General features: G+C 38.5%; 1 protein-coding gene across 1 annotated transcript; it reads left to right on the top strand.

Annotated features, from left to right (window-relative positions):
• The first annotated feature begins 20,087 nt into the window (after positions 1 to 20,087).
• Positions 20,088 to 26,158, top strand: LOC104090007 (protein CPR-5). The gene is made up of 5 exons (XM_009595036.4): positions 20,088 to 20,525; positions 23,270 to 23,326; positions 23,565 to 23,600; positions 23,719 to 24,474; positions 25,255 to 26,158. The coding sequence occupies exons 1-5, from the start codon at positions 20,157 to 20,159 to the stop codon at positions 25,792 to 25,794; spliced, it is 1,758 nt and encodes a 585-aa protein (XP_009593331.1). The 5' UTR covers positions 20,088 to 20,156; the 3' UTR covers positions 25,795 to 26,158.
• The last annotated feature ends 384 nt before the right edge of the window (positions 26,159 to 26,542 follow it).

Here is a 26,542-nt window from a genome sequence, read left to right as displayed (position 1 = left end):
GCACAACGGTAAAGCAGCTGCTTTAGGCCTCCTACTTTGAGACTCCAAAATTTGAAAAAATGATATTGTATGGCCACTGTATAAATAATAGTCGAAAAATATATAAAATTTGTATATATATATATTCTTTATGTATACAAAAATTATACATATTTTATATACTTTTTTGACTACCAAATATAAATAATTTCTGGCGCGCGCTAAAAGTGACAATACCCCAAAATTTTCCAACGGTTATAGTTACATATATTAATTTTTCTTTAAGAATATTAGGTATTTTAAAATAAAGTGAACAATTTTCAAGGACGGATGGGACCTTTGGAGAGGAGAGTAGTATTTTGGGATTCACTCACTATTTAACGTGTGAACATTTACCTTCTTGCTTTATTTTTTATATATATAAACATCACTATTAATACCCACATTCTTTTTATCTCTTTATAACCTTTCTATGCAAAAGTGCATTCACTTTTACTATTCTACACTTTTTTGGCCTTCTCTTCAAGTGTTAATGTATGAGCAACTATTTTATAACTACTCACAAAATAAAAGAGCAGAAATACAATTGTGACCTTTTTTTGTTTGTTCTCAATTTTTTCGCATTACATCAAGAATATTGAAGCAGTAAAAATATATGTAGTTATATCTGTTTGTTGAATCATGTTTGATTGTTTTATATTTTTATTATTGTGCATTTGAAATATTTTTAAATAAATTATTAATGATTTTACATCTCTAAAAATTAGGAAAATAAACTTTAAAAAAATTTGTTTTATTACAAAAAGTTTAGGACCGCTATTGAAATTTGGCTTTAGGCGATATATCATTGAGCTGCCCTAATTTGATTAATACCTAAGAGCAACTCTCATTTTGGGCACAAAAAAGGAAAAATTTCACTCCAACCCTCCCCCATTTTTGTCCCCAAAATGGAGAGTGAATAGTGTCTCCCCAAATTTGGGGACAAACTATTCATCTCCCCATTTACTATTCTTTATTAAAATATTTATTATTATTATTATTTAATCTTTTAATTTATCTTTTTATTTATTATTAATTATATTTATATAATATATTTACCTAATTAATTTTTCATCTTAACTTTGACGTATAATTTTGAAAAATTAATTATCGTGCATCTATTTTTTTTTATGTAAAATTAGTAGTTAATTTTATTGTGAGTTATAATTGTATGAAAAAAGATATAACAATCACAAAAAATAAAAGGTGCAAATATAAAATATTTGATGTTGCTACATAATATAATGACTACATGTATTATACTGCACAACATGATAATCGAGAATGAGCGTGATCTTAATGCACTAATTCAAGATGATTTGGAAGGTCCACCTCCAACGGTAGAAATGACAGTAGATGAAAATCAACGATTTCAAGAATTTTTAGCTCGACATAGAAGAATTAAGGGCAAAGATGCTCATTTTGTACTTCTTAATGCATTAATATATCATTTATGGGAGAATACTTGAGGTTGAAGTTGAATATTTATGTAGTATTTCGAATGAATTTTATCGTTATGTGATATGTATTTAATTAATCTTGTATCGCAATGATTTCACTTTTATTTGAATTATTAGTTAATCTATAATAATTGCTTATAAATTATATTATTTAAATTTTTATGAAATTGTTTTAACGGAAATTACAAATTAATGAAAATAAAAGATGAAATTTGTTTAATGGAAATTAAAAAATAAAATTGAAATGAAAGATAATAATATAATATAGAAGAGAGAGAAAAATATAAAAAAAAATATTCTCTTTTTTTTGGGGGGGGGGGGGGAGGGGGAATGGAGGAATGGTTGGAGTAAGTTGTGGACCAAAATAGGGGTAAAGGTTGGAGATGCCCTGATAAGCCCCATGTTTTGCTGAAGTCACTAAAATCCAAAAGGAGGACAAACCATTTGGCTAATGTAAATAGTCCTTTTGTGTTTTTGGGGAATTTTGCATAGCTATCAATAGTTTAAGGAGATAAAAATTATACTTTTTGAAAAGAGTAGTATTTGGAGTTAAGTTGAAAAATAATATTTAGAAGGGGAAAAAATATCGTATACCCATCTATAGAAACTATTTTCTTTATATGCCTAAATATAGAAATTACATAGGAAATCCTTAAATAATTACATCGTATATCCCATTTATTAATATACAGAATCCCAACTATCAATATTTTAGGGGATACCATCCCTTAAATATAGCCATGATTACTGAAACGTGTATGTAAAAAATATTAAGATTCACCTCTCTCCTAATTAGGGGTGCGCATTCATGCAGTTCGAATTGCATATAAAAATTTCGGTTTGGATTTTCGATTTTCGAATTGAAGAAATGACAAACCAAATCCAATCCAAATAAGTTCAGATTAGATCGAATTTTTTAAGTTCGGTTCCGGATTAATCGGTTTGGATAGTTTGGATTTTCGATTTTGAGCTTATAAGTTAAGATGTTCTTCTTTTTACAAAAATGAATATCCAAATGAAGTACTCATGTTAAATTGCCTGAAATTCTTAGCGCAATCATCCAAATGAAGTATTCGCGTAATGCAATTATTATCAAAAAAAAAAACAATAGAGACATTATTACGGCCGATAAGAAGTAGAAATAATAAAACCATGTCCAAATAGAAAGTACTCTTACAGTAACTTGGTAATTAATATTAAATATATGAGATAATATCTAATGGGTAGTGTATTAAACTTATTACTATTGACATATGGATAATGGACTAAATATAAAGTATAAGAATTTCGGATTTTCGGATATGCAAAAATTCAAAGTACCAAATCTAATATCCAATCAGAAATTCAGAATTTTTAAAAATTAAATCCAAAATCCAATCTGCAAACCAAAAATCCAAAATATTTGGATTTTAGTTTGGATTTCGGGTTTGCCCAAACTGTACCCACCCCTACTCCTAATCAAAACATATTCCTCTTCTCCACCATATTTTTTTTCAGCGTACAAGTTTTATGTAATCCAATAAAACTTCATCAGCTGCAATGGAAGATATACCAATCATGATTCAATTATAACTTGTATACAAAATTTGGGGTCAATCGGACTTGATTCGGTAGGTTTCAGCATCAGATGTAGAAGTTTGTAATTTTAAAGTTCATTAGGCTTGAATAGATGCGCAATTCATATTTTTATCATTGTTTGATGTGATTTAAAGGCTCGGCTAAGTCCGTATGATATTTTACGACTGGTTGGTATATTTGGTTGAAGTCTCGGGGACCTCGGGTTGATTTCGGATGGTTAACGGATCAAAAGTTGAAGTTGTGATATTGGTGGAGACTAGGCTCTGCTGGTGTAACCGCACCTGTGGAGCTTTAATCGCAGGTGCGAGCTCGCAGAAGCGAGCGAACGATCGCATATGCGAAAATGATGAGGATGGTCAGTAGTCGCAGGTGCGACGAGAAGATCGCAGAAACGGAATCGCTTCTGCGGAGGAATGAGCGCAGAAGCGGAAAGGCCTGGGAGGCTTGTTGATCGCAGAAGCGGACATGGTCCGCATGAGCGCGTGCGCAGAAGCGTTCCTTGGCCGCAGAAGCAAAAGTGCAGATGCGTATTTGGGTCCGCTGATACGGACGTGCCTGGACTAAGTTAGAACCACACATGCGATGGAAATTTGGCAGGTGCGGAGCAGCATATGCGGCTGTGGACTTGCAGAAGCGATTTCGCTGGGCAGAAGCGATTTCGCTGGGCAGAAAATGGCCAATTTTGAACCTAGAGAGCTCGGATTGAGGCGAGATTTTGAGGGTTTTCCAGAGAAAATATCTGGGTAAGGATTCTTGACTTGTTTTTAATTAATTCCCACTAAGATATCATTTATTCTTCCTTTAATTAAGGATTTGGGTTGTGAAATTTGTGGAAAATGATGAAAAAATCCTTAGGCCAAATTTTGAGGTTTGATTGAGAATTTTGTATCGGATTTGAGTAATTTTGGTATGGGTAAACTCGTGGTCGAATGGGTGTTCGTATTTTATGACTTTTACCCGATTCCGAGACGTGGGCCCGGATTGACTTTTTGGGGCAATTTTTCGATTCTTTGCTAAATTTGGGTCGTTCGGATTTGAGTAATTGCTTTTGACTAGATTTGGGTCGTTCGGAGTCGGAAAGTCCAGGAAAAGGCATTCGCATTGACTGATTGAGGTTGATTTGAGGTAAGTGACGTGTCTAACCTTGTGTGGAGGAAACCCCCTTAGGATTTGGTACCGTTGTAACAATTTGTGATATGTGAGCGCCGTGTACGCGAGGTGACGAGTGTGTACACGAGCTAATTATGGAAGTTCTGGCTTTTGCTGATAGACTTCTTTTAAATTTCTTAACTGAGTTGTCTTAGCATGTGTAGTAGTCATGTTTAACCTAGTATCGCATGTCGACGTGTATTAATGTGATGACTCAAAAGGTCATCTTATGTTTTAGTACTCGATTCTGCGCTCTTAAGCTTTAAAAATCTCATTTTATCCTCTTCGATTTGCGTGCGCAGTCCGAGCGTGTTTCCGGAAAGATTTTATGTTGAAAATTGATGAAAATAAGAATTTCTGTCTTAAAAGTTGATTTTAGTTGATTTCAGTCAATATATTTGGTAAACGGGCCCAGATCCGTATTTTGACGGTTCCGGTGGGTCCGTATCGAATTATGGGACCTAGTCTTATGCCCGAAATCGAATTCGGAGGTCCCTAACTCGAGTTATGAATTTTTGATGAAAATTAAAAGTCTGAAAATTAATTATTTTTAAGAATTGGTTGATGTTTAGCCTTATTGATACCGGATCCGTATTTTGATTACGGAGCTCGGTATAGGTCCAATATAATATTTATGACTTATTTGTAAAATTTGGTAATAAACGGAGTTGGTTTGACGTGATTCGGACGTCCAGTTGAAAAAATAAAAATTTTAAGGTCTTCTTGAGAATTTCATTTGGTTTGGTACTAAATTGATAGTCCTAGGTGTTATTTTGATAATTTGATCGCGCGAGCAAGTTCGTATGATATTTTTAGACTTGTGTGCACTTTTGGTTTAGAGCCCCGAGGGCTCGGGTGAGTTTCAGATAGGCTACGAAGTGGATTGAACATAGAAATCATAGCTGGTGTGCTCTAGGTCTGCAGACTTCGCATTTGCGAGGTCTGGCTCGTAAATGCGAGCACCGCATTTGCGAAGAAGCTTCGCATTTGCGAGCAGTGGGGTTGGAAGGGGACTTTAGCATTTGCAAAGTTCAGGATCGCAATTGCGATCATCACACGCCGCATTTACGAACTATTGTTCGCATTTGCGAAGATGGGTTGGGACTCGGATTCTCGGATTTACGAGATTTCTGTCGCATTTGCGATGGTTCAATGTTCGCAATTGCGAACAAATGGTTCGCATTTGCGAAGGCAGCAGAGATACGAGGAGTTCACATTTGCGATATTTTTCTCGCATTTGCACTGCAGCTGATCAAAATGACTTTTGGACGGGATTTTTTATTCAATTCCCAAATTTTCAAAACCTAAAACATAAGAGGCGATTTTTCAAAGACCATTTCTTCCCCAAATCATAGGTAAGTGAATTTAAACTAGTTTCTTTTAATCTTTCACTACATTTTTACAAGAACTTTAAATTTAAGGTTTTCATGGTAGAATTGAGGGTTTGGGGTAGAAACTAGGAATTTCAAAATTTAGGGATTTAGACCTCAAATTGAGGTCGGATTCCAAAACCAATTTTATATCTCGGCTCGAGGGTAAATGGGCAAATGGATTTTGGTCCGAACCTTGAATTTTGACCAAGCGGGCCCGGGGTCGATTTTTGACTTTTTGGAGAAAAGTTTGGGAAATTTAAATTTATGCAATGTAATTAATTCCTTTAGCATTATTTGATATTATTGAGTCATTTTTGAATAGATACAAGTGATTTGGAGGTGGATTCTAAAGTAAAAACCATGATTGAGTATTGAATGGCCTTCGGAGCGAGGTAAGTGTTGTGGTTAACCCTGACTTGAGGGAATTAGGAACCTCAGATTAATTGCTATGTGAAATTCATGTGAGCGGCGTATATGTGAGGTGACGAGTACTTATGCGCTGCCAATTTATCTGCTCTCCATGTTTCTTCCGTTTTTCTTATATTGTCTCTTTCCCATGCCTAATTGCTACGTGTTTAGACTAATGTTGTTAAATTAATCGTTCTTATCATGTTTACGGATCTTCTGCTAATAATTTAGTATTTATTTCGAAGTTGAGATTGATGTTGTGGAACCAAATGCTGAAGTAAGGCTTGTACTTGTTATTCTATCTCCCTATTGTTAATTGTTCATTGTATTATGGTAAGGGAGAGTGTTAATACACAAAGGGTGATGCCGTGCCATATTGTGATTGTAAAAGTACGAAGGTTGATGTCATGCCATATTGTGAGTGTAAAAGCACGAAGGGTGATGTCGTGCCATATTGTGAGTGTAAAAGCACGAAGGGTGATGTCGTGCCTTATTGTGAGTGTTAATATACGAAGGGTGATGTCGTGCCAAGATATGAGAGTTTATGCACGAAGGGTGTTGTCCTGCCGTTTCTATTGATATTTGGGTGAGGTTGAGAGTAAAAGCATGAAGGGTGATGCCGTGCATTTTTCCTTGACTGTATTTGTGTTCCTATTGATTCATAGTATATTGGTTGTTCCAGTTATCATTATGTTGTAGTTCTTTATCTCGTATTTCCCCCAGTATGTTTTCCCCTCCCGATATTTCTTGTCTAGCTCTTCATTACTGTTATTTGGATATACGCTGTTAAATTATACAGGTTGATTTGTAGGTGCCTTACCTTAGCCTCGTCACTACTTCGTCGAGGTTAGGCTCGACACTTACTAGTACATGGGGTCGGTTGTACTGATACTGCACTCTGCACTTTCTGTGCAGATTTTGGTACCGGCTCGGTTGATCGAGATTTTAGCTGTTGGACCGCTATCCGGAGACTCAAGGTAGATCTGTCGGCGCTCACAGACCTTGAAGTCCCCGTCTATCTTTTCTGTTATACTGTTTCTTTCATTTAAAGAGTTGTATTTCTTTCAGACTATTACTTGTAGTGGATTGTAGTGGATTCTAGAATGCTCATGAATTGTGACTCTGGATCCGGGTAGTAGTAATCAAATGCAGTCTTTATATTATTCCGCGCATACTATATTTCATCTTAGCTAATTATTGTTATTTACTGAATGAAATAAGGATTGGTTTAAATGATTCTCTAACATTGGCTTGCCTAGCAAGTGAAATGTTAGGCGCCATCACGGTCCCGACGGTAGGAATTCCGAGTTGTGACAATTAACCTTTACTTGAAATTTGTGCAACATGTTTAGTTGAATTTCATGTTTCTGTGATTATTGTATTCGGTCTTTAACTGTAGGATTCCTTGCCGTAAATTCGTGATTCCATAATTTATGAGTTACATATTTACTTTTGGGACTATGAGGCGGTATCTCGGGAGATCTCCTCGTTGCATATTTACTTTTGGGACTACGAGGCGGTACCTCAGGAGATCGCCCTGTTGTGTATTTACTTTTGAGACTACGATGCGGTACCTCGGGAGATTCTCTTGTTGTGTATTTACATTTGGGACTACGAGGCAGTACCTCGGGAGCACCCCTGTTGTTTACCTCTATTTGCTGTGTTGTTACCTTTCTGTAATTTCTTGTTGTTCATTTCTTAGTCATTTCATTTTATTATTATATTTTCTGCCTCATTTCCTTTTATTTCAGTAGGGCCTTGACCTGACCTCGTCACTACTCTACCGAGGTTAGGCTTGGCACTTACTGGGTACAATTGTGGTGTACTTATTCTATACTTCTACACATCTTTTTGTGTAGATCCAGGTTCTTTCTACCAGACCAGATACCAGTGAGTTGGACTGTACGTGGAGACTTTAAGGTATATCTGCCAGCGTCCGCAGACCTCGGAGTCTCCCTCTATCCTTATTATGTTGTTTCCCTTACTCTCTTTAGACTCTGATGTATAGAGAAACTTAGCATTTTTCTCTTAGAAGCTTGTGACTTATTTCTACCAGGTTTGGGGTGTTGTAAGTATTTGAATCGCAGTTTCTATTTATATTTCATGTGTGGAGATTTGAGTTTAGTTTCATATTTAGTTATTCCGCAAATTATTGGCTTACCTAGTCTTAGAGACTAGGTGTCATCACGATATCCTACGGAGGGAAATTGGGGTTGTGACAAGTTGGTATCAGAGTATTAGGTTCATAGGTGTTATGAGTCACAAGCAGGTTTAGTGGAGTCTCGTGGATCGGTACAGAGACATCTGTACTTATCTTCGGGAGGCTATGGAACTGTTAGGAAAAATTTCACTTCTTGATTCTTTGTCGTGCGAACTTGTTGACTTCGGGATTCTAAATTTCTATCTTTCTATTCTCTCACAGATGATGAGGACACGTACAGCTGGATCAGATGACCAGACACCCGCGCCCCCTGCTAGAGCCTCGAGAGGCTGGGGCCGGGGTAGAGGTCGAGGACGTCCACATGGTGCAGTCATGGCAACCGCACGAGCTTCTATAGAGGAGCTACCATTAGCTCCAGTTGGAGGGAAAGCACCTGAGATGCCTGTTACTGCACCAGTCCTCCAAGAGACTCTAGCCCAGTTTCTGAGCATGTTCAGCACCTTGGCTCATGCAGGATTGATACCACTTGCTCCTGCCATATCTCAGGCCGGGGGAGGAGTACAGACACCCACCGCCCGTACTTCAGAGCAGTGGGTTCAGGTCAACCGGGTTCTAGAGATCATACCGATGCAGTCGGTAGCTCTAGTTCAGCCCGAGGTTAGGGCAGCGGTTTCTGAGGCAGTGCAGTTCAGGCTCGAGAGCTACAAGAAGTACCACCCTCCTACTTTCAGTGGCTTGGTATCATAGGATGCACCAGATTTTCTTTAGGAGTGCCATCGTATCCTCCGTACTATGGGTGTTGCGGAGACTAGTGGGGTTTCCTTCACTATGTTCCAGCTTAGAGGAGCAGCTTATTAGTGGTGGCGAGCTTATGAGTTGGGTAGTCCAGCCGAGGCGGCTTCACTTAATTGGACTCAGTTCTCAGATATGTTCTTGAGGGAGTATGTTCCCCAGAGTCTCATAGATGCATGGCACGCAGAGTTTGAGCAGTTGCGCTTGGGTTCTATAACCGTGTCAGAGTATGCGATCTGATTCAATGATTTGGCTAGGCATGCACCAGCCTTGGTTGCTACTGTCCGGGAGTGGGTTCGTCGATTTATTGAGGGGCTCAACCCCAATATCAGATTTAGCATGGCCTGAGAGTTAGAGATGGATATTGCGTATCAGCAGGCAGTAAGGATTGCTAGGAGGTTGGAGGGTATGCTGACACGGGAGAGGGAGGAGAGAGAGGCCAAGAGGTCTCGAGAGTCTGGCACTTATAGTGGTACTCATGCCCCAACTGCAGTTCGTCAGGGCAGGGGCTATATGGGTCTCCCTATTCATTCAGCACTTCCAGCCGCCAGCGATGCTCCAGCCACTCCTAGGCCCTAGGATCCTTATTATGCACCGTCAGTGTCTAGTGTACCTCCTGTAGGGGGTACTTTCAGCGGTCAATCCAGCCGATCAGGCCTGAGCCAGTCGCCGCAGCCACGTCCTCCGAGAGCTTGTTTTGAGTATGGTGACACTCGTCATGTGGTGAGGGATTGCCCCAGACTTATAAGGGGTGCACCTCCACGGATTTCTCAGGCACCGCGTGCTCCACCGGGTCCTCAGGCTTTGATTACAGCACCAGCTACCACTCCACCTGCACCGCCAGCTAGAGGTGGAGGTCAAGCAGGTAGAGGTCGTCCTAGAGGGGGAGGTCGGGCCAGATATTATGCCCTTCCTACTAGGACAAAGGCAATTGCATCACATTCTGTCATCACAGGTATTGTTCCGGTCTGTCATAGAGATGCATCAGTCTTATTTGATCCAGGCTCCACTTATTGCTATGTTTCATCTTACTTTGCTTCGTATTTGGGTATATCCCGTGATTCACTGAGTTTACCTGTCTATGTGTCTACACCCGTGGGTGATTCTATTGTTGTTGACCATGTGTATCCATCATGTTTGATTGTTCTTAGTGGTTTTGAGACCAGAGCCGATTTATTATTTCTCAGTATGGTAGATTTCGATGTTATTTTGTACATGGACTGGTTGTCATCCTATCACGCTATCCTTGATTGTCATTCCAAGATAGTGATGTTGGCTATGCCAGGTCTACCGCATCTAGAGTGGAGAGGTACCTTAGATTATGTTCCTAGCAGGGTTGTCTCATTTCTTAAGGCTCAGCGAATGGTTGAGAAAGGGTGTGATGCGTATTTGGCCTATGTGAGGGATGTTAATGTTGATACTCCTATCGTCGAGTCTGTTCCGGTAGTGAGGGACTATCAGATATATTCCCAGTGGATCTTCCGGCCATGCCGCCCGATAGGGATATTGAGTTTGGCATTGATTTGTTATCGGGCACTCAGCCCATTTCTATTCTACCTTATCGTACGGCCCCAGCAGAGTTGAAAGAATTAAAGGAATAGTTGCAAGAGTTGCTAGATAAGGGCTTCATTCGGCCTAGTGTGTCGCCTTGGGGTGCACATGTCTTGTTTGTAAAGAAGAAGGATGGTTCTATGCGAATGTGTATTGACTATCGCCAATTGAACAAAGTTACAGTGAAGAACAAGTATCCATTGTCACATATTGATGACCTATTTGATCAGCTTCAGGGTGCGAGAGTGTTCTCTAAGATCGACTTGCGTTCAGGCTATCATCAGTTGAAGATTCGGGAGCCAGATATCCTGAAGACTGCTTTCAGGACTCGGTATGGTCATTACGAGTTCCTAGTGATGTCTTTTGGGCTTACCAACGCCCTAAAAACATTTATGCACTTGATGAACAGTGTATTTCAGCCCTATCTTGACTCTTTCATCATTGTGTTTATTGACGACATTCTGGTATACTCCCGAAGTCGGGAGGATCATGAGCAATACCTGAGGACCGTGCTTCAGACCTTGAGGGAGAAGAAGTTGTATGCAAAATTTTCAAAGTGAGAATTGTGGCTAGAGTCAGTGGCATTTTTGGGTCATGTAGTATCGAGTGAGGGGATCAAGGTAGATCCGAAGAAGATTGAAGCAGTGCAGAGTTGGCCCAGACCGTCCTCAGCTCTGGAGATTCAGAGTTTTCTTGGTTTGGCGAGGTATTACCGTCGATCTGTAGAGGGTTTCTCATCTATTGCTTCACCTATGACCAGGTTGACCTAGAAGGGTGCTCCGTTCAGGTGGACCAAGAAGTGTGAGGAAAGCTTTCAAAAGCTCAAGACTGCTTTGACTGCAGCTTCAATTCTAGTGTTTCCTACTGGATCGGGGTCCTATATGGTGTATTTTGATGTGTCATGTATTGGTCTCAGCGCGGTTTTGATGCAGGACGATAGGGTGATTGCCTACGCATCTAGACAGCTGAAGGTGCATGAGAAGAACTATCATGTCCACGACCTCGGGTTAGCAGCTATTGTTCATGCCTTGAAGATCTGGCGGCACTATTTGTATGGTGTTCCTTATGAGGTTTTCACCGATCACCGGAGTCTACAACATCTGTTTAAACAGAAAGATCTTAACTTGTGGTAGCGGAGATGGTTGGAGCTGCTTAAGGATTATGACATCACCATTCTTTATCATCTCGGGAAGGCCAATGTGGTGGCCGATACCTTGAGTCGCAAGGCGGAGAGTTTGGGCAGTTTAGTATATATACCAGTAGCAGAGAGGCCTTTAGACTTGGATGTTCAGGCCCTGGCCAACTAGTTTGTCAGATTGGATGTTTCTGAGTCGAGTAGAATTTTGACTTGTGTGGTTTCTTAGTCTTCTCTTTATGATCGTATCAGAGAGCGTCAGTATGATGACCCCCATCTGCTTGTCCTTAAGGACACAGTTCAGTACTGCGATGCCAATGAAGTCACTATTGGAGATGACAGTGTATTACAGATGCAGGGCAGGCTATGTGTGCCTAATGTAGATGGTTTGTGTGAGTTGATTCTTCAGGAGGCTCACAGTTCGCGGTACTCCATTCATCCAGGTGCTGTGAAGATGTATCAGGATTTGAGGCAGCACTATTGGTGGAGGCGGATGAAGAAGGACATAGTGGAATATGTAGCTCGATGCTTAAATTGTCAGCAGGTTAAGTATGAGCATCAGCGACCGGGTGATTTGCTGCAGAAGCTAGAGATTCTAGTGTGGAAATGGGAGTGGATCACTATGGATTTTGTTGTTGGGCTCCCACGGACTCAGAGGAAGTTTGATGCAGTTTGGGTGATTGTGGATAGATTAACCAATTCAGTTCATTTCATTCCTATGGTTACTACTTACTCTTTGGAGTAGCTAGCTTAGGTTTACATTCGCGAGATTGTCAGGCTTCATGGCATACCAGTATCTATAATCTCTGACTGGGGTATACAGTTTATATCGCGGTTCTGGAGAGTTGTACAGCATGAGTTGGGTACTCGGGTGGAGTTGAGTACATCGTTTCACCCTCAGACGGACAGACAGTCTGAGCTCACTATTCAGATATTGGAGGATATGCTTCATGTGTGTGTGATGGATTTTGGGGGTGCTTGAGATCAGTTCTTTCTACTTGTGGAGTTTGCCTACAACAACAGTTATCAGACGAGTATTCAGATGGCCCCGTATCAGGCTTTGTATGGTAGACGGTGCCGGTTTCCAATGGGTTGGTTCGAGCCGGGCGAGGCTAGGCTATTGGTTATAGACTTGGTTCAGGATGCCTTGGAAAAGGCTAAATTGATTCAGGATCGACTTCGTACAACCCAATCTAGGCAGAAGAGTTATGCGGATCGGAAGGTTTGCGACGTTGCATTCATGGTTGGGGAGCGGGTATTGCTCGGGGTTTTGCCCATGAAGGGTGTTATGAGGTTCGGAAAGAAGGGCAAGTTGAGCCCTAAGTATATCAGGCCTTTTGAGATTCTTGAGAGGGTTGGAGAGGTGGCTTACAGACTTGCACTACCACCTAGTCTCTCTGCAGTTCATCCAATATTCCATGCTCCGGAAGTATCACGGCGATTCGTCTCATGTGTTGAACTTCAGCTCAATCCAATTGGACAAAGATCTATCTTATGTTGAGGAGCTAGTGGCCATTTTGGACATGCAGGTACGAAAGTTGAGATCGAAGAATATTACTTCAGTGAAGGTTCAGTGGAGGGTTCATCCGATCGAGAAGGCGACTTAGGAGACCGAGCATGATATGTGCAGTCGTTATCCTCATCTTTTTACCACTCCAGGTATGTCTCTATACTCGTTCGAGGATGAACGTTTATTTTAAGAGGGGGAGGATATAACGACCTGGCTAGTCATTTAGAGAGTATTAGCCCCGAACCCCTAAATATTTCTCCCTCTATTTTATTTTTGGATTTTGTGACTTGCAAGAAGAATTTATTTTTGGTTTCGGAGTGAAATGGGACACATAGTCCTTAAAAGGGGGAAGTTTAAGTCGTATGATTTGACTGTAGTTTGAATTATGTGAAGGTGACTCCGGAATGGAGTTTCGATGGTTCCAGTAGCTCCGTAGGATGATTTTGGTCTTAGGAGCGTGTTCGGATATTGAATTGGAGAGTCGTAGGTGACTTTAGCGTCAATTGGCAAAAGTTAAAAAATTGGATGATTTTTGGGAAGTTTGACCGAGATTAGTTTTGATATCGGGGTAGGATTCTGATTCCGAAAGTTGGAGTAGTCATGTAATGTTAATTATGACCTGTGTACAAATTTTGAGGTCAATCGGACTTGATTCGTTAGGTTTCGGCATCAGATGTAGAAGTTTGAAGTTTTGAAGTTCATTAGGCTTGAATCGATACACAATTCGTATTTTTAGCGTTGTTTGATATGATTTAAAGGCTCGACTAAGTCCGTATGATGTTTTAGAACTGGTTGGTATATTTGGTTAAGGTCCCGGGGATCTCAGGTTGATTCCGGATGGTTAACAGATCAAAAGTTGAAGTTGTGAGATTGCTGAAGACTAGGCTCTGTTGGGGTAACCGCACATGCGAAGCTTTGATCGCAGGTGCGAGCTCGCAGAAGCGAATGGACGATCGCAGATGCGAAAATGATGAGGATGGCCAGTGGTTTCAGGTGAGACGTGAAGACCGCAGAAGCAGAAAGGCCTGGGAGGCCTGTTGATCGCAGAAGCGGACATGGTCCGCAGGAGCGCGTGCGCAGAAGCATTCCTTGGCCGCAGAAGCGGAAGCACAGATGCGCATTTGGGTCCATTGATGCGGACGTGCCTGGACTAAGTTAGAACCACACCTGCTATGGACATTCCGCAGATGCGGCTGTGGACTCGTAGAAGTGATTTCGCTGGGCAAAAAGGGGCCAATTCTGAGGGTTTAATCTCATTGTCCATTTTTGAACCTAGAGAGCTCAGATTGAGGCGAGATTTCGAGGGTTTTTTAGAGAAAACATCTGGGTAAGGATTCTTGACTTGTTTTTAATTAATTCCCACTAAGATATCATTTATTCTTCCTTTAATTATAGATTTGGGTTGTGAAATTTGTGAAAAGGGGTGGAAAAATCCCTAGGCCGAATTTTGAGGTTTGATTGAGAATTTTATATAGGATTTGAGTAATTTTGGTATGGGTGAACTCGTGGTCGAATGGGTGTTCGTATTTGTGACTTATACCCGATTCCGAGATGTGGGCTCGGGTCAACTTTATGGGGTGATTTTTTGATTCTTTGCTAAAGTCGTAGCTTTATTATTTAAATTAGTTTCTTGTAGTTGTATTCATTGTATGTAATTGCTTTTAGCTAGATTTGGGCTGTTCGGAGTCGGAAAGTCGAGGAAAAGGCATTCTCATTGACTGATTGAGTTTGATTTAAGGTAAGTGACTTGTCTAACCTTGTGTGTGGGGGGGGGATCCCTTAGGATTTGGTACCGTTGTAACAATTTGTGATATGTGAGCACCGCGTACGTGAGGTGATGAGTGCGTACACGAGCTAATTGTTGAAGTTCTGATTCTTGTTGAGTAGACTTCTTTTAAATTCCTTAACTGAGTTATTTTAGCATGTGTAGTTATCATGTTTAACCTAGTATCGCATGTCTACGTGTCTTAATCTTTACTTGAAATTGGTGTAACATGCTTAGTTGAATTTCTTGTTTCCTTGATTATTGTATTCGGTCTTTAACTGTAGGATTCCTTGCCGTAAATTCGTTGTTCCATAATTTATGAGTTGCATATTTACTTTTGGGACTACGAGGTGATACCTCGAGAGATCCCCCTGTTGCATATTTACTTTTGAGACTATGAGGCGGTACCTCGGGAGATCCCCTATTATGTATTTATATTTGGGACTATGAGGCGGTACCTCGAGAGTGCCCCTGTTGTTTACCTCTATTTACAGTGTTGTTACCTTTCTGTAATTTCTTATTGTTCATTTCTCAGTCATTTTATTTTATTATTATATTTTCTACCTCATTTCCTTTTATTCCAGTAGGGCCCTGACCTGGCCTCGTCACTACTCTACCTAGGTTAGACTTGGCACTTACTGGGTACCGATGTGGTGTACTCATACTACACTTCTGTACATCTTTTTGTGCAGATCCAGGTTCTTCCTACCAAATCAGATACCAGTGAACTGGACTGTATGTGGAGACTTCAAGGCATATATGTCAGCGTCCACAGACCTCGGAGTCCCCCTTTATCCGTATTATGTTATTTCCCTTACTCTCTTTAGACTCTGATGTATGGAGACACTTAGCATTTTTCTCTTAGAAGCTTGCGACTTATTTATACCGGATTTTGGGTGTTGTAATTATTTGAATCGCAGTTTCTATTTATATTTCATGTGTGGAGATTTGAGTTCAGTTTCATATTATATTATTCCGCAAATTATTAAGCTTACCTAGTCTTAGAGACTAGGTGCCATCACGATATCCTACAGAGGGAATTTGGGGTTGTGACAAGTAATTGTATATTTTTTTTCTCCTTTAATGAAAAACTCTAAAGATGTGACTAAGATTAATGACATTTTGGTTTTTAAAATTCTGAATGTTTGTTTTGGGCCAAGGGCGTTCGGCAGGCCAAGATTTTATTTGACTGAAGATAGAAGATACGTGTCACGACCAGAAATTTTCACCTTCGGGACCGTGATGGTGCCTAACATTTTACTTGCTAGGCAAGCCAACGTTAGAAAATTTTTAACCATTTTTAAATAAATCAATTTAAGTGAAAGTCAATTATTGAAATAAAGTACGAAAGACCACAACAACTGAATCATCAAAATACATCTCCGTATCTAGTGTCACAAGTGCACGAGCTACTAGGATAATACAAATAAAGGTCTGAATAATATTTAAGTTGTTTGAAAGATAATACACAACTAAGATAAGATAGAAGGGGACTCCAGAACAGCGGACGTTGTGCAGTTATACCTCAAGTCTCCTCTGGGTAGATGAATCCTAGCAAGTCTATGGTATTCCGCTGGGACCAACTCCAAAATCTGTACAAGAAGTGCAGAGTGTAATATGAGTACAACTGACCTCATGTACTCCGTAAGTATCGATCCTAACCTCGACGAAGTAGAGACGAGGCTATGACAAGACACGTACATAAATAACCTGTACAGGCATATACAAATACGAAGCAACAATAATATAATAATTAACAATTATAAATTTGGGAAGGAACATGCGAAGGGGAACGATATAAAAATTTCAGCAGGAGAAGTGTCACGTAGCAGCCGATTAATTCATCAACAATAAAATGAGCAGCTGATAATATGAAAATGACACGACATCACCCTTCGTGCTTTTACTCTCATTCTTCCCATAAATTTATAAATAAATAATAAGATTGGCATGGCATCACCCTTCGTGCTTTAACTCTCTTCTGGCACGGCATCACCCTTCGTGCTTTAACTCTCTTCTGGCACGGCATCACCCTTCGTGCTTTTACACTTTTTGAAAATGATACGGCATCACCCTTCGTGCTTTAACTCTCTTCCTCACTTCATAATTTAATAAATAATAATGTGAAATTGGCACGGCATCACCATTCGTGCTTTTACACTCTTCTTTACCATGAAAATAATAATATAAATTTGGAAGAGTATTAAAATGCGGGTGAATACCAGAATACCGACATCATCTTTCAAAATATTCAACAATAATTTCATGAAAAATGATGAAATAAACAATAATAATTTAAGCAGAAATATCTTAATTAAATAGGCAATTATTCACAATAAATAAATTTTACTCGCATGCTTTGACTCAACCACAATGCATAAGTACTCGTCACCTCACATATACGTTGTACCCGCACATTTAAATCACGTAGCAAATAGACAAATAAGTCCTACTCCTTCAAATCAAGGTTAACTACGACACTTACCTCGATTTACAACCAACTCAAGATTCCAATAAACCTTTGTCTCGCGAATTCGTGTCTGAAAGCTTCAAATCTAGTCACAAATAATTCAATATACTCAACACGAATCATAGGAATTAATTCCATATGAATTTATAAATTTCCCGATTAAAAATTCAAAATTCATTTTAAAATCGATAGTGGGACCCACGTCTCGAATCCAGGAAAAACATATGAAATCCGGACACTCGTTCCGATATGAGTTCGATCATACAAAAATTATCGAATTCCGACATCGGATTGGCTTTCAATTCTTCATTTTATATTTTTGAAAGATTTTATAAAAATACCAATTTCTACCATCTAAATCCGAAATAAATGATGAATGTTGACATGGATTTATGAAATATAAACACTTTCGAATATAGAATGCTTACCCAAGTTGAAATCGTAAAAAATCCCTTTGGAATCGCCTAAATCCGAGACTCAAAACTGAGTAAAAATGGTTAACTCCAGTTTTTAAGCACTCTGTCCAGCATTTTTTTGTATTTGCGGACTTATTTTCGCACCTGCGGACTCGCATTTGCGAGACAAAGCTCGCATTTGTGAAACAGGACAGCCTGTCCAGTGGCCGCATCTGCGCCCAGAGATGTCGCACCTGCGACATCGCAGAAGCGTTCCAGGGACCGTAGAAGCGGTCTGCCTCGCAGAAGAGGCTCGCCCATCGCGGAAGCGGTTGCGCACCTGCGCAAATTTCTCCGCAGAAGCGAAGCTCGGCAGGGCTGTCCAATATCGCAAAAGCGACTAGAATTCCGCAGGAGCGACCATGCACCTGCGCACAGAATGTCGCAGGTGCGACACACCAGAACCAGCATTGGGCAGCAGGTTTCAATTGCTCTGTGGCTCGTCCGAAACTCATCCTAGCTACTCGGGACCTCGTCCGAATATTCTAACAAGTCCAGAAGCATAATACGGACTTATTCAGAGTTTCAAATAACGTCGAAATTACAATTCACACATCGATTCACACTTATAAATTTCAAACATTTTAATTTACAAAACTTGTGCCGAAACATGTTAAATGAATCCGGAATGACTTCAAATTTGGCACACAAGTCATAAATGACATAACAAAACTATTTCAATTTTCGGAATCTCAATTCGAGTCCGATATTAATAAAGTCAACTTTGCGGTCAAACTTTGGAAATCTTTAGCCTTCAAACTTCCAATATTTCAACAAATGGCGATAACTCAAGTTAGGGACCTCCAAATTAAATTTCGGGCATACGCCCAAGTCCCAAATTACGATACGGACCTACCGGAACTGTCAAAATACTGATCCGGGTCCGTTTGCTTAAAATATTATCCGAAGTCAACTCAGTTGAGTTTTAAAGCTCTAATTCACATTTTAATCAATTTTTCATATAAAAACTTTTTAAAAAATTATACGGACTGTGCACGCAAGTTGAAGAATGATAACTAGTGCTTTTCGAGGTCTTAGAATACAGAAATAAATGTTTAAATTAAAGATGACATTTTGGTTCATCACAATACGTGAGATAAATCAGTGAGATAATCTAGTCCCTTGAAAGGTGGATTTGTTTAATGGCATATAATGAAATTAAAAATTTTTAAATGAAATAAACTTTTAAAAAGTAGGTATACATGGTAAAATAAATATTTTAAAAGTATATGGAGTTAACTGGCGTTTTCAGTGAGTATACCGCGTAAATTTCTCTATTTGGAATTTGAAATTATGTTTGGACATGCATTTCACTTGAAAAAATGTTAAAATTTTGTAAGGAAAAATTATGAAAATCTTGAAAAAGTGATTTTTTGAAACACTCATTTTTGAAAAATTCCCCAAAACATGCAACATTTCATGGATAAATATATTTTTGAAAAAAAATGTAAAAAAGAAAAAAAAAATTATGAACAAGGGGGCCTTAATATTTTGCGCATATGTATGGGCTAAAGAATCTCAGAGTTGAGTAGGTTTCCTGTTAAAAAGAAAAATAGGACTCAATTTTTTTTTTTACAAACCCGAAGTTCCCTATTCTTGAGCACATTTTATTGATAAATGCTCGAGTACAACTCCAATTATTTCTCGAGAATATATGGAAACATACTCAATACATTTTATTGGATAGTTGACCCAACTCATAGTTATTTAAACTAACCTTGCACTCAATTGGTAATTTTTTATTTATAAAAAAACAGTTTATTGAATTTCGTTTCAAATATAAAATTTCGCTCAATGACATATTTATTAATTATATTTAACTTTAATTGTTGATATAATATTCATATCATCAATGAAGAAAAAAAATCAATATCGACACTTCGAGGACATCCAACGAAATCAACATGTACCTCAATTTTATTCTTCTATAAAATATAACTTCGAATTTTACATCTTTTAGCTTGGAACTTAATTGGTCACTGCTACAACCAGATATCCAAAAACGTTCCGATAAATTTCTCATAGAAAAGAAAAAGAAAGAAGAAGGTAAAACTGTTTTTCTTTTTCTTTTACTTAATTGGAGTAAATATTTTTTGAGGTGCAGTTGACCCCCCTGTAAATAATGGAGTAAAAAATATTACCAAATCATAACAAATTACTACGACTCCTAGAGTCCTAAGACCTACTATATTGGAATTCTAGCCGTTGCCAAAACAAATGTGTCAGTAATTTTTTCCTTAATTAATTATAATTATGTTTGGTGTACCACAGACTAACGTAAAAACAAAAACATCTCCATTATTCTTCCAAAATCAAGATTTCAAGAATTGCATGGACCACCACCACCCCCCTCTATCTCAACCCGTGGATCCACCGCCGGAGCCAACCTCCGACACCATGGCTAAGGAAATCCCACCGGAATCTTCAGACTCCGGCGGCGTTATGAAGAATAAACCGAAGAAGAAGAAAAAGAAGAATAAATCGTGCGACAATGATCTTTTTGACCCTCAATCTTCTTCCGCTGCCTCCTATGCCCCATCGTCTTGTTCTACGACGTCGTTTTCTCAAAGGGGTATTAGGATTTCGGCAAGTCGTCGGAACCCTAGAGTGGTAATTGGGGCCGGCAGGCAGAAAAGTGATGAGAATGTTGAAGCCCTTGCTCTCCCTCTTGGCATGTCTATTGCTGCTGTTCTTGCTCAGGTTCCTTTTTTATTTTTATTTTTATTTTTTGGAATTGTAAAATGTAGCACCTTTCTTGTAATGTATGTGGTGCTTGCTAGTATCCTAGTTATATCTATTTATTTTTAATTTTAGTAAAATTTTGCACCTTTAGAATGCAACAAGAATCAGTCTTTTATGTGAAATTTGTGAACCTTTTTAAAATATATATATATTAAAGTGAAATTTGTGAACCTTTAGGATGCAAGATTCGATTTTTATGTGAATTTTATGCTATCGTTGAGCTTGGGATTGGTTTTTAGCTGATAATATTCATATTTATCAATGGGGTTTATTGTATTTACTAAATACTGTGATTTGTAATTGTGGATGGAAACTATTTTATTTCTTTTTAAGTACATTGTTCGATTACATGAAAAAGCTTCAGTCTTTTTCGTGAAAGTTGTGTTATTTGTGTCGAAAGAAGTGATCTGAATTATGAGATTGAAATTTAGCTGGCAAAGCTATATCAGTTATTTGTGCTTCTTGTTGTTACCTCTTTTTGGCGATGATTTGGAATTACAGGTTGAAATTCTTGAATTTTCTAAAGTTATTAGAAAATGTAGTGAAAGGAGGTGTGTGTAGCTGCTATGTTGCAGCGGCTTATTTTGAATATCATGTTTCCTTTTGTGTTGGGTGTATCCTTTTGTGTTATTTTGAAGATCATGTTTCAACTGTTTTTGTATATTTCTCTATTATTTAATAGGCTTGATAACTTGTTCATAGTCATATGACCTCACAATAACATGTGTTTTCTACAACGAGCTACTGACAAGATTGTTAAAGCTGGCTCAACATTTGTGTCGTAAAATATCAAAAGCAGAACAGTCTAGGTTGTTACGACAGTTTCTGTAATCCAAGATCCCCTAGCTGTTCAACTTGCAGTATTGTTTGTTAAAGAAACGAAAGCAACAAAACTAATAATAATTGTAAGATGATTAGTTTTCGGGATACTGGAATATATCTAGGACGACACAGTTTATATTAAGTTAGGAGCCTAACACTTCATACTTGATAACGAGTCTTATTCCTTGTATCTACTAGTATGTTGTTTTTTCAGTTCTAAGATGGTATCATTCAGGTCAACTGTAGCTACGATGGGAAGAACTAGAAAGTCGTTCATCGAGTGTGTGTGCATTCTGCTAGAAGTCTTTAACATCTGAATTGATCTAGATCTTAAAACTGGTATGCTTAGCCGAATAGAGTGAAACTTCAGTTTATTACTAAGGTGGATATTGGTAGTTCTTATTTGGGGAAAAGAAATATATTAAGTTTCATCTTTTGTGAAGTTGACTCTTGATTTTTGCATTCATTATATATTTTTCTTTTCGAATGCTAGTTCCATAATTTTGTATTGTAGCTAGATAGTCATTATGAGAAAACTAGGTATATTTTTTTAATTGTCTTAGGTGGAGATGTCTTGATCCCTTCTCAATCGCCTGGATTGATGCCCCAATGAATTTTGATTCTCTTCCTCTTCTTTTTGAGTCATAGTCTGCTTCGGTGGTTGTTGCTACACCTGCTTCCACTTGATAGTTGTCCCCTGCCTATACTTTCAACCCTAAGGCTACACATTTATAAATGTCAGATTTGTTTTATATTACTAAATAGTGTCACTAGGTTGATTACCACTCTTGGACGGAAATGCTCTCATGATGCACAATGAGGGTAACATCTTTGATTGTCTCATCATTTTTTTTACTTTGCACTTTTCTGTATTGTCTATCAGTGACAGAAATGTCATATTCATTGTGCATGTTAGCTTTTATCTTTTCACTTGTTCCTATAATATCCATTTATTAGTTATAAAATTACCTCAAAGAATTTCTTTTTTGAGGAATAAACTCAGGACAGTAGTTGATTTCTCTTAAGCTATCCCGTATACTACCGTCATAAATATTTTTATTTCTAATAACCCACGGAGTTTTCTGAGCACGAGCTCACCAAAGGCTTTTTCCTATTGTGCCATCATTCTTGAAATTGCCTCCTGCAGTTCTGTTACCATGTGGCCATCAACTTGTCCTATTGTAATGACATGGCATCCATGCTTAGGAGGTCGACTCAACTGTCTAAGGTCTAGGAAAATATTTCGGTGGAATGATGTTAGAATTTGATGAGTCATTCATGTTTAGCTTCTGAGTGTCTTGTCTTGCCAGTTTCTTTTACTAAATCTATTCTCCGTCTCGTTGTAAATTCATTTGCTCATATTTAGAAACCTCTTCTCTCTTCTGTTGATGGTTCAAACTTCAACAATGTTTGGGTTCTTTTCTTTTTTTTTCGTTATGATCATGGCGTGATTGAATTTTTTTAATAAGCTTCACGGTATGTGCGTCACAGAAATTACAATGATAATGATAACAACGACGACAGCAATAGTAACAAAGGAGGATATTATACTCTTTGTTAATAGCACATATTGTCATTTAATTTGACGGTGTTACCTTTTGAGATATAAGCTGCCTTTTACTACTAAAAGCCCTATAAACCTTGCATATTCTGATGTCCATATAATTCAAACATGAGGGGTGCTTCACATTCTAAAGGATGAGTTTTGTCTTGTTTGATACTGCTTCTTTTTGCTGCTGCAAAGTTGTCACCCTCCTTATTACAGGAACTTAATATGTTGATAGTCGCTCATGAGTTGTGACCACTGACCATGTTTGTTATGTGTTTATAAGGATATAGTAAGAGTAGGCTGTTAATACAGTTTATGTTGCTTCATTTAGGTTTTGGAAAGGAAAGATGCGGCTGGAGAAAAGATATCGTTGGATCACCTCTCAGAGGTATGAGATAGTGATAGAACTTAATAATGGTTTGCACTTCGCAGAACCATATTACCATATATCAAAATGAACTTCAAGGGTGTTTTATCTTCTCTGTCCAAGCGAACATCCTTACTTGATTGAATTTTAGATTACAACAATAACCTGTCGTCATGGACATGTTTACAACATTTTGTATTTCCTCAGAGAAATCAGATGTATAGATTTCATGATTTTATTTTCTCTCATTTTTCAACAGATTTGTACTTTGGCTGTCCGAGAGTCTTTGGCCAATGTAAGCAAAATCCATCTTCTCTCTCTTAAGCTAATGGTTTGTCACTAATACAGTCAGCTCAACATAGTCGCGATGTTAAAGCAGCAGACTTTCTACTTTTGGCTTGTTTTGGAAACAGGTCTTTGGTGACCAGTTTGAGTCTTTCGTGAGGAACTTTGAGAAATCATTTCGTAGTACCCTGATGACTCTCAGATTAATCAATGAATCCTCTATGAATAATGGAGAACAGAAAAATTGTTGTGCAGCAAAGACTTCTGTCTCAGAAAGATCTGTGCCTTTGATTTCCAACAGACTAGAAAATCTTACATGTGATCCTGACTTCAGCGAGTTTCAATCGGAGTCATGTCAGCAGAGTGCCATATCAGATAACGAACTGAGTAATCAAGAAGAAAGAAGTGATGGTACATGTCTTGAATCGATAGGTCGGCAGCTTACCCTCTATGATAGGGAAGGAAGGCAGCAATTGGCTTCTATTTCTTCAAGCATGATTTCATCCACTACAGAGATTAATCGATCTGTGAGTAGCACTTTGGAAAGATCTGTCATGGAGCAAGCTAGGTCGAATGACCTCAAGACATTTGAGATTGGTCTTACAATGAGGAAATTGCAACTTAAAGAAAGGCAGCTGGCTCTCAGTTCTGATGCGAACCTTTTGGAGAGGGTCAAACTTTCTTTTGGTTTCTCTAAGACGTCCTTCAAAGCTGAAAAGTTTAAAAATCAAGTAGAAGACTCAAAACATGCTGAGCTGCTTAAAACATGTTTAGACTGCCTTGTTGCTGGTTTATTTATCATGCTGGTGTGTCTTGGATATGGAACTTATGTTTTCTCTCACAAAAGAATAACTGAAGCTACAGCATCCTGCACACCTGTCATGGTAAGTGATATCTGATTCTGAATTGCATTGGTTTTGTTTAAAGGTTTTGTTAAGAGTTCTAGTATAGTATTGACTCAAGCCAATTGCCTCATCTCCCCTTCCACATGGTTCCTTTAGAATCTGTAAATGGCAGAAACTTAGCAACAAAAGAAGAATGGTTAACTCTTTTCCCGTTGCTACATAAAGTTTTTTTCATTGGAGTCAGTAGGGGGTGGCTGGAATAGATGTAACATGCATCATTTTCGTTTATGTCACAAGCTCATTTGAGTCCCTTGTTTATGCAAGTCCGAGTCAAAACGAAAGGTGTCGGGTACATGCATGCAGGAAGTTCTTGAATAACGAAGCACATTTTCAAGTTGGTCAAAGGGTGGAAAAGAGGGTTGATGGTTATAGTTATGATAAGGCACAATAAATATATTTTAGCTATATAGTTGCCAAGTGGCATGTATTGCTGGGAAAAAAATGGTTTCTTTATATCTAAATGCTGACTAATGATTTCTATTTTCTCTTTCTTTCACTTCCTTTGTTCTTTTTATTTAACAAATTCACCTATATAAGCGATGCACAAAAAGGTAAGGACTTTTTTCTCAAGGATACTTGTCGTCCTAAGAAGTTGATGTTATTCGTTATAGATGCTGCTTTTTGTGTTATTTCTAAAGCATGGACCCCATGGATGATAATTTAATTAGTTTGCCGTTTCTATTTATTCATGTGTTGCCAGTGTATAGCATATATTAGCTATACCTATGCTAATGACACTGGACATATTTTTTGTTCTAGGAGTACAAGTCGTCCTGGTGGATGCCCAAATCAATGTCAACTTTCAATTCAGGACTGCAATTCTTGCGGTGTCAGGTTCAAGTTCTCAGTCGTATGCTATTTGGTGCTATCCTGATATTGGCTATAGCCTATTTACTTCTCCAACGTTCAGTAACTTCAAACCAGACGATGCCAGTTACTTTCATTCTGTTGCTGTTGGGAGTTGGCTGCGGTTTTGCAGGGAAGTTTTGTATCGACACCCTGGGGGGCAGCGGATATCATTGGTTAATTTATTGGGAGACTTTGTGCTTGCTGCATTTCTTTTCGAATGTCTGTATCTCAACTTTGTTCCTGATCCTTAACGGGCCTGTCACGGTGTCAGAAAAGAGCACGAGGGATACGAGATTACCCTACTGGATGAGGAGATCTGTGTTTTATACCACATTACTTCTTTTTCTCCCGTTATTATGTGGTATGATGCCTTTTGCTGGCCCTGGTGAGTGGAAGGATCACTTTTCTTCACTGGTTATGGACGCTTTTATAACTCCAGTTGAATACTAAAAGGGAGAGATTTCAGGCTTGTAGCCCTATTTGGATGAAACGCTATTTTGATCGTTGCATGTCAAGGAACTTTAGCTTTGTATCGTTAATTAGTAGAAGACGAGTGTGAAGTGTCAGGCTTAAGGGTGATTGATTAGGTTTATTATTTTTGCATGTAAATTTATTTGTATCATTAGAGGCTAGCTGAAAGCGCAAGATGAGGCCTTGTATCATTAGTTTTCCTTTATTTTTGGTTTATAATTGGGAGAAAGCAGGTTGAGTCTTGTAACATCATCTTGTGAAAATGCAGGATACACTAGTACCAAACATCATCTTGTAGTATTTTCTTTCTTTTTTATTTAAATTAAAGAAATATTGGCTTGTAGATTGTACTGGTCTGGTACCAATGTTCTGTGATCTGTTTATATGCTTCTTCAGGATTTGTTGTATACTACTTTTGATCATTTAACCTGATTGCTCCTGGGATTTTTTTTTCATTCTGTAATTTTTGTTCTTCTTGGACAGGACGTTGTTCTTAGGTTATTACACGGCCAATAACACACTCAGAACATAAAAATTAAACAGCAATTATACCTGCCTTCTTTTCATGTAAGCACTGCACCCCAATGTAAATCTATAAATAAAATGCTAATTTCATGGGTAGATGGTTTTGCTACTTGGAACTATTTAGATGGCAAATTTCTCCTTCCCAACGGATAAACTCATCTCAAATTTAATTCCGAGATTAGTTATCCCTTATCTCTCGTAC

The sequence above is a fragment of the Nicotiana tomentosiformis genome, chromosome 5, assembly GCF_000390325.3.
Source record: "Nicotiana tomentosiformis chromosome 5, ASM39032v3, whole genome shotgun sequence".
Classification (NCBI taxonomy): domain Eukaryota; kingdom Viridiplantae; phylum Streptophyta; class Magnoliopsida; order Solanales; family Solanaceae; genus Nicotiana; species Nicotiana tomentosiformis.
This window is presented reverse-complemented; position numbering and strand designations above follow the sequence as displayed.

Excerpts from the sequence above, each read along its gene's own strand:
- LOC104090007 (XM_009595036.4), top strand. The coding sequence starts at position 20,157 with ATGGACCACCACCACCCCCCTCTATCTCAACCCGTGGATCCACCGCCG. Across the intron at positions 23,601-23,718 it reads TCCGAGAGTCTTTGGCCAAT|GTCTTTGGTGACCAGTTTGA; the intron begins GTAAGCAAAATC and ends TTTTGGAAACAG. Across the intron at positions 24,475-25,254 it reads CATCCTGCACACCTGTCATG|GAGTACAAGTCGTCCTGGTG; the intron begins GTAAGTGATATC and ends TTTTTGTTCTAG.